Source organism: Chiloscyllium plagiosum, unplaced genomic scaffold (assembly GCF_037043375.1).
Source record: "Chiloscyllium plagiosum isolate Xiang-an unplaced genomic scaffold, Cpla_swu_hap1 HiC_scaffold_43, whole genome shotgun sequence".
Lineage (NCBI taxonomy): Eukaryota > Metazoa > Chordata > Chondrichthyes > Orectolobiformes > Hemiscylliidae > Chiloscyllium > Chiloscyllium plagiosum.
Genome location: NW_028270181.1, coordinates 27,614,039 through 27,628,366, shown reverse-complemented (window position 1 = coordinate 27,628,366; position 14,328 = coordinate 27,614,039). Strand labels below are relative to the sequence as shown.

Below are 14,328 nucleotides of genomic sequence, written 5' to 3'. Positions count from 1 at the left end.
AATTAGCTTACAACAATGGGAATAAACTACAAAGAAGTTAAACTTCCAAGTCTTTCAATTATTAAGGAGTTTGACAGGGTAAACATAGACGTTTCTCAACTGCAGGCGAACCCAAAGTTCAGTCCCATAAATACAATAGTTACCAATAAACTCAATAGAGATTACATTAGAGGTTCCTCTGTCAAAAAGTGATGAGAATGTACAGCTCACTATCACCGGGCATGGTTGAGGTGAAAATCATAGAGGAATTTAAGGAAGAAACTACATGAGGCTATGAGATGGAAAAGATTGCGTCCATAGGAGAGGTGATGATATGGGAAGTTTGTTTTGAGCATTAACACCAACATGAGCCTTTGGGGCCGAATGGCCTGCTTTTGAGCTGTTAATTCTGGTCTGCAGAGATGTCCTGAAGCTGAGATGACTGACATTCAATAACTACAATCATTTTCATTAATGCCAGATATGACTCAAGCCAGTGGTGAGATTTTCCCCTTAATTCCCTTCGAGTTGTTTTGCTCGGGCTCCTTAATGAGCCACCCTTAACAGCATGGGGAGAAAGTGAGGTCTGCAGATGCTGGAGATCGGAGCTGAAAATGTGTTGCTGGAACAGCGCAGCAGGTCAGGCAGCATCCAGGGAACAGGAGAATCGACGTTTCGGGCATAAGCCCTTCTTCAGCCCTTAACAGCATCCCTTAGTACCTTCTCAACTTTGAAGCTGAGGGTACAGCGAAAGTGAGGTCTGATTACTGGATGATACTTGTGAATTGTAATGAAATCAAAGGGATTGTGGAATGCAATTGATTACCATTTGTGCTCTGTAATTAGCAAATAACCACTTTACTGAACTTACAATTAGAAAGCAACTAAGCAAACATTCTCCAGAATTCAGCTAAACAATCCATAATTCCACATGAATTTGGTGGTCTCACACTTACAGACCAGAACATGGAGCTTTCTCAGAAGCTGCAGTGAGAGGTTTTGTAGCATATTGTGAATTCTATTCTGTATCAAAACCATGTTCTACTCGACATGGCTGTGATTAATGTTGGCTTCAGATGCCTGTAATGGCCAGTGCTTAAATCCCCACCTCCCCATGAGTAACATAATTTAAGAGAGCAACTTTTGCACTCATTGCCATTTCCCTCTTATGTTCCACAGAGACTGTCTGCAAGACCGGGATGGTGCTGTTATGTGGGGAGATCACCTCTCGCGCCTTTGTTGATTACCAGAAGGTGGTGAGAGACACAATACAGTACATTGGATATGACAATTCCACTAAAGGTCAGTGAAAAGTCCCATGGTGTCAACTTTACTTAAACTAAAAGATCAACACCTTGCATTGCATTGAGAAGGAACCACTATTTAAAAGCCTCTCCATTTCAGTTCACATGATACACTTCAAAATATTTCACAAAATAATTCTACACTTCATCTATCCAGTGATTAACACATGGGAACTAGCTCAAGGCATCATCAGTTTACTGGATTTCTCTGCTAACTGTACAGAGCTGAGCCAGAGAGGTCACCAGGCAGTGGGAAATGTAGTGCAATTTATCATTTTTCACGAATAAGCCTAGACCATTGCAGAGTCTCACAGAAACCCCAATCCTGTCCCTGTGTCAGTATTGTCCAGGTAGTGCTTCCCACACAGCTTGTTGGTGGTGCTCACTTTGAATAAACTCCTGATGGTGTTTTGACCAAAAGTCTGTTGAGATGCAGTAACTCAGCACAAGGTTTGTAGCGTAGCTCAGTTACATGGTGCTAATCATCCAAACACTGCAGCAGTTCAATTCGCCCTCCAACAGCAGAAGAGCCTCACCCCCAAAGCAGCACTAAGACTGCATGCTGACAACCAGCAGAAATCCTCACTCCTGTCTCATCCTCCCCTGCATTAAATATACAGAGGAACCTCGATTATCTGAATTTAATTTATCCAAACGCCAGATTATCCGAAGGAGATCTCAAGGTCCCGATAGGAACATTACGTCAAAAAGCTGTTTCAACCCTGATCACGTCTTTTGTTTACAGGTACAATGATTAAAAACGAATTTGGCTCATTGAAATGCTGCCGAGGACAGTCCTGAACAGTCCAGGCCCCGTCTCTAAATGACTGACCTCCCACCCTCCCCCTCTCTCCACACTTTCCCTGGGGTTCTACACAAGGGTGTATTCTGAACCCCCTTTCCCAGATAATCTCCCCAACATTCTCCTGTAGAGAGTAGAGGTGGAACCTGTAGAAAATTGTGTATGTGCGCTGTTTGGAGACTTACCCCACAAAGGCAGCAGCAGCCTGTTGGTGTCCAGTCCGGCTGCCCCCGTGGGATGGGGCGCACAGAGGTGGGTCGGGCAGTAGTAGCTGGGGGTGGATTCGGGGGGGGGGGGGGGTGGATTCGGGGGGGGGGGGGGGGGGTAGGAGCGGACAGGATTTGGCGGCAAATGGGTTTTGGAGGCGGAGTGGGAGTGGATGGCGTTTGGGGAGGCGGGGTGGGAGCAGATAGGGTTGGGGCGTGCAGGCTGGCAACAGACGGGGTTTTGGGGGCGAGATGGGGTAGACGTGGGGTTGGGGTCAGGCGGGGTGGCAGTGGATGAGGTTGGGGGTGGCACAGGGTTTGAGTGGTTGGGGGGGGGGGACGGTATTGGGAGCGGACTGTGTTGGGAACGGACGGGGTTGGGGGGCGGGGTGGGGGCAGACGGGAGGGTGGGAGCAGGCAGCGGATGGGGTCTCGTGCACAGTGTGCTGCTGTCTCGTCTCCTGAACCGGGAGCAGACTTCACAGAAAACTCCGAGCCCCGGAGGAAATCAATGAACTGAATAATCAATACCCGAACGGAAATGTGCCTGCCCATCTCGTTCAGATAATCGAGGTTCCTGTGTATACTGACAACAACCTGCACAATTAACAGTAACGGTCCTCACTTGCTGACATAAACCCTAATCCGATAGTTCAAACATCTTCCAAATAATCCCTACTGGAAAAGTTAAATTCTACTACACATGGAGAACGTGTTCATTATTCATGAAAATATTATGGGCTTTCTCACGTCCTATGGCTTGGAATTTCACCCCAGCTTATTAAAATCTTGCTCTCTTTCACTTCCAACTTATAACCTTCTGCAATTTGCACCAATAAAATAATTCTCAACATGGCAGGAGCGATGTAATAAACACAATGAGCTGGAGAAACTCCAGTCTGGCAGCACCTGTGGAGAGAAATAAGGTTTTGAGTTTGGTATGACTTGTCTTCAGAGCTACTGTTTGTTTCAGAATCCACAGTACTATGCTTTTTGTGAGGGTCCAAGTGCTGCTGAGTTCCAAGACTGGTCACTGATCCAGTGAGTGGGAAGGCAAAGGGAAGTGGAAAGCCCCTGCTTTAAGATTCTAAACTCTGTGCTCTATGTTCTTCAGTATGTGGGACATGTATCTGTTGCTGGGCTCTCACTGCTGTTTGCTGTGTGCAGGCTTTGACTACAAGACCTGCAATGTGCTGGTTGCCTTGGAGCAGCAGTCGCCTGACATTGCACAGGGAGTCCACCTAGACAGACACGAAGATGACATTGGCGCCGGAGACCAGGTGTGTTAATGGCCATCACCACTCTGTGTGTAACCATCATATTGAGGCCTCTCACCGTCACAATCCAATGAAGACTCTGAGGCAACCAGCAAAGCATTGTATCACAGACAAACTCCTGGGACTTCCATTGTTTCAGGATTCAAATCCAAATCCCGCCCCCACCCCCTCCAATTGGAAATATCAAGAACTGAGATCTAATTGCAGGCCTGAGTTTCTGGCTTCAACCTTGACTAAACATTTCAGTTTCAATGGTCCTCACTGGGTGAGTCGGGAGAGCCAAAGTGACCAATGGGAGAGCTGAAACTCCTGGGGTTTACAGAGAAGCTGGTGAGCACTTCTTTTTAATCGTGCTACAGGCTGCACTGATTCTGCCCAAGGGTACACAGCCCAGACTGCCTTGGGGTTATAAAGCTGGTGGCTTGGATAGAGCTGTGTGTAAGAGACCAAGACTTGTCCACTTTAGATCCATGAGCAAAAGGCCACTGTCATTGTTTAAGACCCTTGATGCTCCAGATTAGATGGACTGGCTATGAAGCTGATGGTTTACTTGAATCCCATCATTTCTGGTGGTGTTGAGTGCAATAGCATAACGCAAGTGATGCAGTCTCTGCTTAAAATAGAAAACTATGTGCCATTTAATACAGATGGTGCCAGGTTTGCTATTCAACAGGTCAGATAATCATAGATTCAAGCTCCTACCCAAAGATGACAGCATAAGCTGACACTCCGACTGCAGCTCAAAGGGAATGCTACTTTGTGGAAAGTCATTCTGAGGGGTCAATAAATCAAAGCTCCTTTCATCCAGTCAGGAAGTGGACATAAAACAAATTCAGTGGCATTATTTGGGGGGGGGGGGTGTGTGTGGTTGTGTGTTCCCCCCAGTGTCCTGGCTCATAAGGAATCACTGAAGTTATCTGGGTCACTATATTGCATTTGCTTTTCAGAAGCTTGTTGTGCACAAATTGGCTATCGCTTTGCAACAGCGACTTCATTCTGAGTGTGCCACATTAGCTGCAGAGTGCTTTGGGGTATATTGTGGTCGTGAACGGTGTCATATTCCTTTTCTTTCTCTCATTCCAGAGTTTGTGCACAACTCTCCAAATTGAGGAAGTGCAATCTGTCACATTTTAATTGTGATGGTGAATTTCACACATGATGCCTGACTGTCTGTGTACAATCACACAGGGTGGGGTAAAACTGCCCAAAACACATTCACTTGAATCAGTCAGATACAAAGACTCCTCTTGCTATCAATCGGGCAGATTATTAATACAGTGTCTTCTAAACAGATTGGTGGCCAAACCAAGATCTCCCAATGGTTTTTCTGCTGAGATGGCTCAGAAGTCCCTGATTTCAGGAGATACAAAATGCTAACAGCTGATAATGTGCCATCTTCCATGCTTTCTGCACTCCCCTGTCTCAGAGCAGCAGCTGACTCCTGAGTTATTAGCAATGCTTAAGCTGGATTAACTATTGCATCAGTCAAGGTTGTGATTCTAAGTAATAGCAGCAGCAGCGCTGTCGGATCATGGTGCTGTAAAAGTGGGCTGGGAGGCTGTTTGAAGGGAATCTTTTTGATTGCCGCTCAGGATTATTTGGTCGCACTTTCTCTTGTTGGCTAAGGGCTTTCGGATCAATCTAATTTTAGGATTGCGATGACACTAAAAATTCAAAAGCAACAAATGCAAACAAATTGCCAACTATAGCAGAGCCAGACGCAATCCTTTAAAGACATCAGACATAAAACTGGACAATCCCAATGCCTTGCCCCCAGGACCCCTATACAGATTGTTGCTGTGTCCTAAAGGGAGATACGTGACTGTATCCTCTCCCTCAGTGTCCACCACTCCATTTGCGTGTAACCCCAGACAATTTGGTACCACCTAACCCCAAACTGTACCACCAATAAAACCAGCTCCCACCTCTCTATTTGGTATGAGCCAAACCTACCCATTCACAGCTCACTTAAATAGGCAAGAGGTACTACTGTTAGCCTGCTTCCTTGACTCAAGGAATCCATTCAGTTCACGGCCAAAGTGTGGCAGATACTAACAGACAGTTTTGGGTATCAGTTAGAGTTTTCAATTAAATTGAACCTACCTTTGCGTGATCAGACAGAACCTCAGAAACCCAACATGGGGGCAATACTATCTGAAAGACTCCAACATTGCAGGATAGCTCAACAAACAGATGTATGCTAAGGAATCAGCAGCTATCATTCCTGACAGCATAAATAACTATTATTGCTAAAGCGATACTCTCACTACCAACTAACTGCTTGTCACATGCTGCTTTACACTCTGGTCCCTGATATAATTTGCATATTCTCTTAGTGAAATCACAGTAGAGCACAACTGTGAGAATGTCACAATGACAAAGGAGAGCAGTGACTGAATTGGGCAGCGTCAGGTCTCTGAAGGACAGAATATGGAACACTCAAGTCACACACAAACAGTCCCATTAATTCCAGGGAATACTGAACAGGACAGACAGCATTGGGGAGGAAGAAATGATAGATGATGCTGAAACAAAAGAGAAATTGCTGGAAAACCTCAGCAGGTCTGGCAGCATCTGTGCAGAGAAATCAGAGTTAATGTTCTGGATCCAGTTCTTCAGAACTGATGGTAGCTAGGAAAAGTTGATTTTTATGCAGATGATATGGTGGGGAGGAGATGATGAGTAAATGATGGGTGGAGATAGAGTCCAAAGAGAGAAAACAACAGGTGCACAGAGAAAGGTGTGGAAAACAACAGTCAGATTAGGAGAATGACTGGCTGCTACTGGGAACTATTAGTGGCGAATAATGGGTAGTGTGTAATAGCAAATGACATGATAACAAGGCCTGGTGTGTGGAGTTTGGGTTCAGGAAATAGGCGAAGGATCCTCAAGCCCTATATTCGTGAAAACATTGATTGGTTGGATAGTGCAGATGACACCAAAACTGGTGATGTTGTGACAGCAAACAAGGTTACCTCAGAGTTCAGATGGGCCAATGGGCTGAGAAGTGGCAGATGGAGTTTAATTTAGGTAAATGTGAGGTGCAGCAGTTTGGAAAGGCAAATCAGAGCAGGACTTATACATTTAATAGTAAGGTCCTGAGGCGTGCTGCTGAACAAAGACACCTTAGAGTGCACGTTCATAGTTCCTTGAACGTGGAGTCACAGGTAGATAGGATAGTGAAGGCAGAATTTGGTATGGTTGCCTTTTTTGGTCAGTGCATTGAGTACAGGGGTTGGGAGATCACGTTGCCACTTTTGGAATACTGCATTCAATTCTGGTCGCCATGCTACAGGAAGGATGTTCTGAAAGTTGGAAGGGTTCAGAAAAGATTTACAATGATGTTACCGGGATTGGAGGGTTTGAGCTATAGGGAGAGGCTGAATAGGCTGGGAGTATTTTCCTTGGAGAATCAGAGGCTGTGGGGTGACCTTACAGAGGTTTATAAAATCATGAAGGGCATGGATCGGGTGAATAACCAAAGTCTTTTTCCCAGGGTGGGGCAGTCCTTAACTAGAGGGCATAGGTTTTAAGGTGAGAGAGGTAAGATTTAAATAAGACCTAAGGGGCAACTTTTTCACACAGAGGGTGGTGCATGTACAGAATTAGCTGCCACAGGAAGTGATGGAGGCTGGTACAATTACGACATTTAAAAAACATCTGAATGGGTATACAATTGGAAGAGTTTAGACAGTTATGGGCCAATGCTGGCAAATGGGACTAGATTAATTTAAGATATCTGGTTGGCATGAACGAGTTGGAGCGAAGGGTCTGTTTTCATGCTGTACAGCTCTGACTCCACGATGAACTTGATATTGAGCCCAGAAGACTGTGGAGTTCATAAGGGGAAAAGAGAGATGGCACTGAACTTCCATTAATGAAGATTGTCAAAAGGTTCAATAGACTAGATAGCAGACATTACTTCCATTTGCAGAGGGATGCCCAGAAGAAACTACAACTAAGGACAATCAATTTAAGAGAACCACGAGTAAATCAAATGGGGAATTCAGGAGAATGGGTCATGCTTACAGAGCACTGAAAATCTAGAAGCACAGGGAGTGACTGCGTAGATACAAGAACAAAGAAAATTACAGCACAGGAACAGGCCCTTCGGCCTCCAAGCCTGCACTGATCCCTCTATCTAAATCTGGCACCTATTTTCTAAGGGTCTGTATCCCTCTGCTCCCTGCCCATTCACGTATCTGTCTAGGTACATTTTAAATGACGCTATCGTGTCCGACTCTATCATATCCACTGGCAACGCTTTCCAGGTACCCACCACCCTCTACATAAAGAACCTTCCATGTATATCTCCCCTAAACGTTTCCCCTCTCACTTTGAACTCATGAGCCCTAGTAATTGAGTCCCCCACTCTGGGAAAAGCTTCTTTCTATTCATCCTGTCTATACGTCTCATGATCTTGTAGACCTCAATCAGGTCTCCCTCAAACACCATCTTTCTATTGAAAATAATCTACTCAACCTCTCTGCAAAGCTAGCACCCTCCATACCAGGCAACATCCTGGTGAACCTCCTCTGCACCTTCTCCAAGGCATCCACATCATTTTGGTAATGTGGCGACCAGAACTGTACACAGTATTCCAAATGTGGCCGAACCAAAGGCTTATACGACTGTAACATGACCTGCCAACTCCTGTAGTCATTACCCGGTCCGATGAAGGAAAGCATGCCATATGCCTTCTTGACCACCCTATTAACCAGTGTTGCCACCTTCAGGGAACAATGGACCTGAACAACCAGATCTCTCTCTGTACATCAATTATCCCCAGGACGTTTCCAATTATTGTATAGTTTGCTCTTGAATTGAATTTTCCAAAATCCATCACCTTGCATTTGCCCGGATTGAACTCCATCTGCCATTTCTCTGCCCAATTCCCTAATTTATCTGTATTCTCTGACAGTTCCCTTCATTATTTGCTACTCCACCAATCTTAGTCTCATCTGCAAACTTGCTAATCAGACCATCTATGCCTTCCTCCAAATCATTTATGTATATCACAAACAATAGTGGTCCCAGCATGGATCCCTGTGGAACACCACTAGTCGCAGGTCTCCATTTTGAGAAACTCCCTTCCACTATTACTCTCTGTCTCCTATTGCCCAGCTAGTTCTCTACCTATTTACCTAGCACATCCTGGACCCCATGCGACATCACCTTCTCCAACAGCCTACCATGGGAACCTTGGCAAATGCCTTACTGAAGTCCATGCATATGACATCTACAGCCCTTCCCTCATAAATCAGCTTTGTCACTTCCTCAAAGAATTCTATTAAGTTGGTAAGAAATGACCTTCCTTGCACAAAATCATGTTGCCTATCACCAATAAGCCTACTTTCTTCCAAACAGGAATATATCCTACCCCTCAGTAACTTCTCCAGCAGCCTCCCTACCACTGATGTCAGGCACACCGATCTATAATTAATTGAAATACCTCTGCTATTCTTCTTAAGCAAGGGGACAACATTAGCAATCCTCCGGGACCTCACCAGTGTTCAAAGATGCTGCAAAGGTATCTGTTAAGGTCCCATTTCCTTTCCCACTTCCCGCAGTAACCTGGGATATACCCATCCGGACCTGGGGACCTGTCCACCTTAATGCCTTTTAGAATACCCAACACTTGGCTCCCTCCTTGTGCTGATTTGAATTAGATTAATCAAGAGTATATAAAATATAAACAAACAGATAAGGAAGGAAGGAATGGAGAAATGAGTGGACAGGATGAAACTATGTGGAGCTGATATACTGCTCGAGATCATCTGGGTTGAGTATAAATTCCGTATTATCACTGATGATGCAGGAATCTAGCCTAGAGTCATTGAGATGTACAGCATGGAAACAAACCCTTCGGTCCAACTCATCTATGCCGACCAGACATCCCAACCCAATCTAGTCCCACTTGCCAGCACCCAGCCCATATCCCTCCAAATCCTTCCTATACATGCACCATTCCAGGTGCCCTTTAAATGTTGTAATTGTACCAGCCTCCACCACTTCCTCTGGCAGCCCATTCCATACATGCACCACCCTGTGTATGAAAACATTGCCCCTTAGGTCTCTTTTATATCTTTCCCCTCTCACCCTTAAAACTATGCCCTCTAGTTCTGGTCTCCCCCACCCCAGGGAAAAGACCTTGTCTATTTACCCTATCCATGCCCCTTATGATTATATAAACCTCTAAGGTCACCTCTCAGCTTCCCACACTCCAGGGAAAACAGCCCTAACCTATTCATTCTCTCCCTATAGCTCAAATCCCCCAACTCTCGCAACATCCTTGTAAATCTTTTCTGAACCCTTTCAAGTTTCACAACATCTTTCCGAATAGGAAGGAGACCAGAACTGCATGCAAAATTCCAACAGCGGCCTAACCATGTCCTGTACAGCCGCAACATGACCTCCCAACTCCTGTACTGAAAACTCTGACCAATTAAGGAAAGCATACCAAACACCACCCTCACTATCCTATCTACCTGCAACTCCACTTTCAAGGAGCTACTAACCTGCACTCCAAGGTCTCTTTGTTCAGCAACACTCCCAAGGACCTTACCATTAGGTGTATAAGTCCTGCTAAGATTTGCTTTCCCAAAATGCAGCACCTCGCATTTATATGAATTAAACTCCATTTGCCACTTCTGGACCAGATGGGCCAAGGGTCTGAGATCCTGTTGTAATCTGAGGTAACCCTCTTCGCTGTCCACTACACCTCCAATTTTGGTGTCATCTGCAAATTTACCAACTGTACCTCTTATGCTCGCATCCAAATCATTTACGTAAACGACAAAAAGTAGTGGACCGATCTTTGTAGCACTCCACTGGTACACATCTAGAAATAAGATTTTTTTCAACCTTGTGTTACTATTCAATTGTACCAGGACTGATAAGCCTCCTCATTCACCCCTATCAGAATCAAACAATGGCATACTAATTATGGAGGCCATTCAGTCCATCATTTGTATTTTAATATCCCAAACCTTATTGATCTAAGTTATGGGGGGGGGGGGGGGTTCACGGCCGTGTAGCTCTTTGACCCACCCCAGCTGGGAAAAGGTAAATCCTTTTATAAATGTGTTTGTGCTCCCTCTCTCAGGGACTGATGTTCGGATACGCCACCGACGAGACCGAGGAGTGTATGCCGCTGACTATTATACTCGCTCACCGGCTCAACGCCAAGATAGCCGAGCTCCGGCGTGACAGCACTCTCCCATGGCTCAGGCCTGACTCCAAGACCCAGGTACATGGCGCTTCCCCGCCCCCTAGCGACACGCACGAGGTTCTCTCGTCACTGACCTCCCGGAGACTCTGCGGGGGGCGGGAAGGCCTCGCAGAGGCTCATGGGCCGGGTGTGCAGTCCTCCAGCGCTGGCCACACCCTCCTCGCGCACTCACCTCCCACCACTAGACCCCGCCCCTCCACTCTCACACCAGGCCCCGCCCCCCACATCCCAGCCTCCGCCAAACCCTAGGCTCGGCTCCGCCCCTCCTCGCCCACGGCCCCGCCCTTCCCTGCACTAGTCTCCTCCCCTTCCTGCTCTATGCCATCTCCCCACCCCCACAGCTCTTGGCCCCACTCTACCCTGCTCTCGGCCCCTCCCCTCCCTGCTCTCGGCCCCTCCCCTCTCTGCTCTCGGCCCCTCCCTTCCCAGCTCTCGGCCCCTCCCCTCCCTGCTCTCGGCCCCTCCCGTCCTTGCATTAGGCCCAGCTAGTCCCTCCCCTTCCTTGATCTCGGCCTCTCCCTTCCCTGCTCTCGGCCCCGCCCCTCCCTGCTCTCGGCCCCTCCCTTCCCTTCTCTCGGCCCCTCCCCTCCCTGCTCTCGGCCCCTCCCTTCCCTGATCTCGGCCCCTCCCTTCCCTGCTCTCGGCCCCGCCCCTCCCTGCTCTCGGCCCCTCCCTTCCCTTCTCTCGGCCCCTCCCCTCCCTGCTCTCGGCCCCTCCCTTCCCTGATCTCGGCCCCTCCCTTCCCTGCTCTCGGCCCCTCCCCTCCCTGCTCTCGGCCCCTCCCGTCCTTGCATTAGGCCCAGCTAGTCCCTCCCCTCCCTCCCAGAGTACCCGCCTCTACCTGCCCGAAGCCCCACCCCTCTATGTCCGAGACCCCGCCCAACCCGGCCTGAGGCCCCGCCCCCGGCCCTAAGCCCATCCTCTCCATGCCTGAGGCCCCACCGCTTACTGCCCTCAGTCCCCCCACCAGAAGCCCCGCCCCCTGTCCGAAGCCCCGCCCCCTGCACGAAGCCCCGCCCCCTCTGCACTCCTGGAACAAGATGCCCCAACACCTGTACCCAATGCAGTAACCATTCCTCACCACCCAGTCTACCTGTGACTCCACTTCCAAGCAGCTATGAACCTGTACCCCTAGATCGCTTTATTCTATAACACACCATAAGGCCCTACCACTGTGCAAGTCCTGCCCTGGCTTGACATACCAACATGTAACACCTTGCAGTTATCTAAATTACATTCCATCTGGCTTTCCTCAGGCCACTGGCCCAGCTGATCAAGATTTTGCTGTATTTCTAGATAACCTTTTTTCACTGTTCTCCACACCACTAATCCTGGTATCATCCGCAAGCTTACTAACCATACCTTCTAAATTCTCATCCAAAACACGAGGCCCCAATCTTCATCGCACTAGATTGCACCCTTCCCTGCACTAAGCCCTGGGGCTGACCAGCTGCTGCATTCTCCCCTCTCCCTCTCTCTCTCTCTCTCTGCAGGTGACAGTCCAGTACAGCCAGGAGAATGGGGTGGTCGTCCCGACTCGTGTGCACACTATTGTTATCTCCGTGCAGCACGATGAAGATGTGACGGTGGACGAAATGCGGTGTGCTTTGAAGGAGCAGGTGATTAATGTTGTGGTGCCCAACAAGTACCTGGATGATAACACTGTGTATCACCTCCAGCCCAGCGGGAGGTTCGTCATTGGAGGACCCCAGGTTGGTCTAAAGAACATAATGTGGGCAGTTTAACAATTCATTCATGGGAGGTGGGTTTCGCTGGCTGGACCAGCATTTATGACCCATTCACAATTGCTCAGAGGACAATGATGAAACAACTACCATATACACTCGAGTAATAGTCGAATTTGTTTGACTACTTGTTAAGGTTAAATTTATGGGGTCGACTATTACATGGATACTACTTTTGAGGCGCTGAAATTCATGCCCATCAAATTTCATACCGTATCATTAGCAGAAGCCCAACTGATCCCTGAACTAATAAAGAAAAATAAACAAATTATGATAAATCTGAAAATCCGGAGGGGAAAGCAACAGCCAGCGACTGGAAGACTAGGGGTTCAGCGGAACAACCAGCAGACTGGAAAGCTGGAGCAGAACATGATGCCCAGCACAGACTCATAACCGTTGATCTGTTATCTGTGAATAACTAAGGTCAATTTTCACATGAGATGTATGAAAACGTCCAGGTTATTTGGCCAAAATTAGGGGGTCAACCTTTAATGAGATCGACTATCACTCGAGTATATATGGTAAATAGCTGTTAGCCTGGAGTCACATGTAGGCCAGACCAAGTAAGGATGGCAGATTTCCTTCCCTCAAGGGCATTACTAAGCCTGAAGAGTTTTTTTTTACAATAATTGACAGTGGTCAATTTGTTCCAGATTTTTTTTAATTGAAATTTAATTTCACTGTCGGCCATGGTGGGATTTGATCCTATCTCACCAAAGCTTGGCCTGAATGTCTGGGTTGCTAGTCCAATGACATTACCATTAAACCACAACAAAATGTAACAAATGTAATCAGACTCGTGAAAGGTTTTGACTGAATTGATAGGCGGAAACCTGTTTCTGGTGACAGGGGTGTCAATCACCCAAGGATAATAATTGGCAAATGATCATGTAAAATAAATGTTTTATGCAGTTGGTTATTTAATCCGTGCTGTCTGCAGTGGTGGTGGAATAAGAATTTTTGCCCAAAGCGCCGATTTTCCTGCTCCGCGGATGCTGCCTGACCTGCTGTGTTTTTCCAGCACCACTCTAATCTAGACCCTGGTTTCCAGCATCTGCAGTCCTTGTTTTTACTTAGAAAAAGATTTGATTGTCAAGTTGAAAACGAGGTTTGGATAAATACTTGAAAAGAAAATGTTTACAAAACAGTGGGGGAAAAGTAAGCACGTTGGACCAATTGGAGAATACTCAATGGTCCAAATGTGGTAAATACAGATTCCAATCCTATCTGTTCAGCCACCAGCCACAGACTTTGTCAGTTGAAATCACACTTGCAGCTGTGATGACCCATCTAAGTGTCAGCACTTAGAGGCATGTGCGGGAAGGAACTGATCGCTGAGCCCAGTGCTACTCATTGGACAGGGCCTGAGAGAGTCAGAACTGAGGTGTGGCAGGTCTAGCTCCAACTAGCAAGAACTTCCTTCAAGTGTAACTGTGACCCAAACCTAAAGTAGACATTATGTTATCAAAATGCGAACCATTAAACATCTCGTTTTTTTTATGTTAAAAAGTACAGCATAGTAATAGCAATTTGTGCTCCACATAATCCCCATCTTATTTTATTTCCCACAATCAATGTATCCTTTTCTCCCTCACATGCTTGTTGAGCTTTCTCGTAAATGTGTCAATGTTATTCATCTCAACCATTTCTTGTGAGGGGCTGAATGGTGTACACCTGCTCCTACTATCAATGCGCCTATATTTCAAACCATTGTCCATGGAAAGATGTTTCTGCTGAATTTAGGTTTATTAGTAACCATCTTATATTTAGGGTCCAATGCCTTG

The 14,328-nt window shown here is 46.8% G+C and overlaps 1 protein-coding gene across 1 annotated transcript in view; it reads left to right on the top strand.

The window, feature by feature from the left end:
* Positions 1-14,328, top strand: part of LOC122541757 (S-adenosylmethionine synthase-like) — a 29,557-nt gene that overhangs the window by 6,991 nt on the left and 8,238 nt on the right. Inside the window, exons 3-6 of the mRNA XM_043678702.2 lie at positions 1,159-1,281; positions 3,459-3,571; positions 10,674-10,817; positions 12,293-12,511. Coding sequence (XP_043534637.1) covers positions 1,159-1,281; positions 3,459-3,571; positions 10,674-10,817; positions 12,293-12,511 — 599 coding nt within the window. The remainder of the gene's footprint in view (positions 1-1,158; positions 1,282-3,458; positions 3,572-10,673; positions 10,818-12,292; positions 12,512-14,328) is intronic.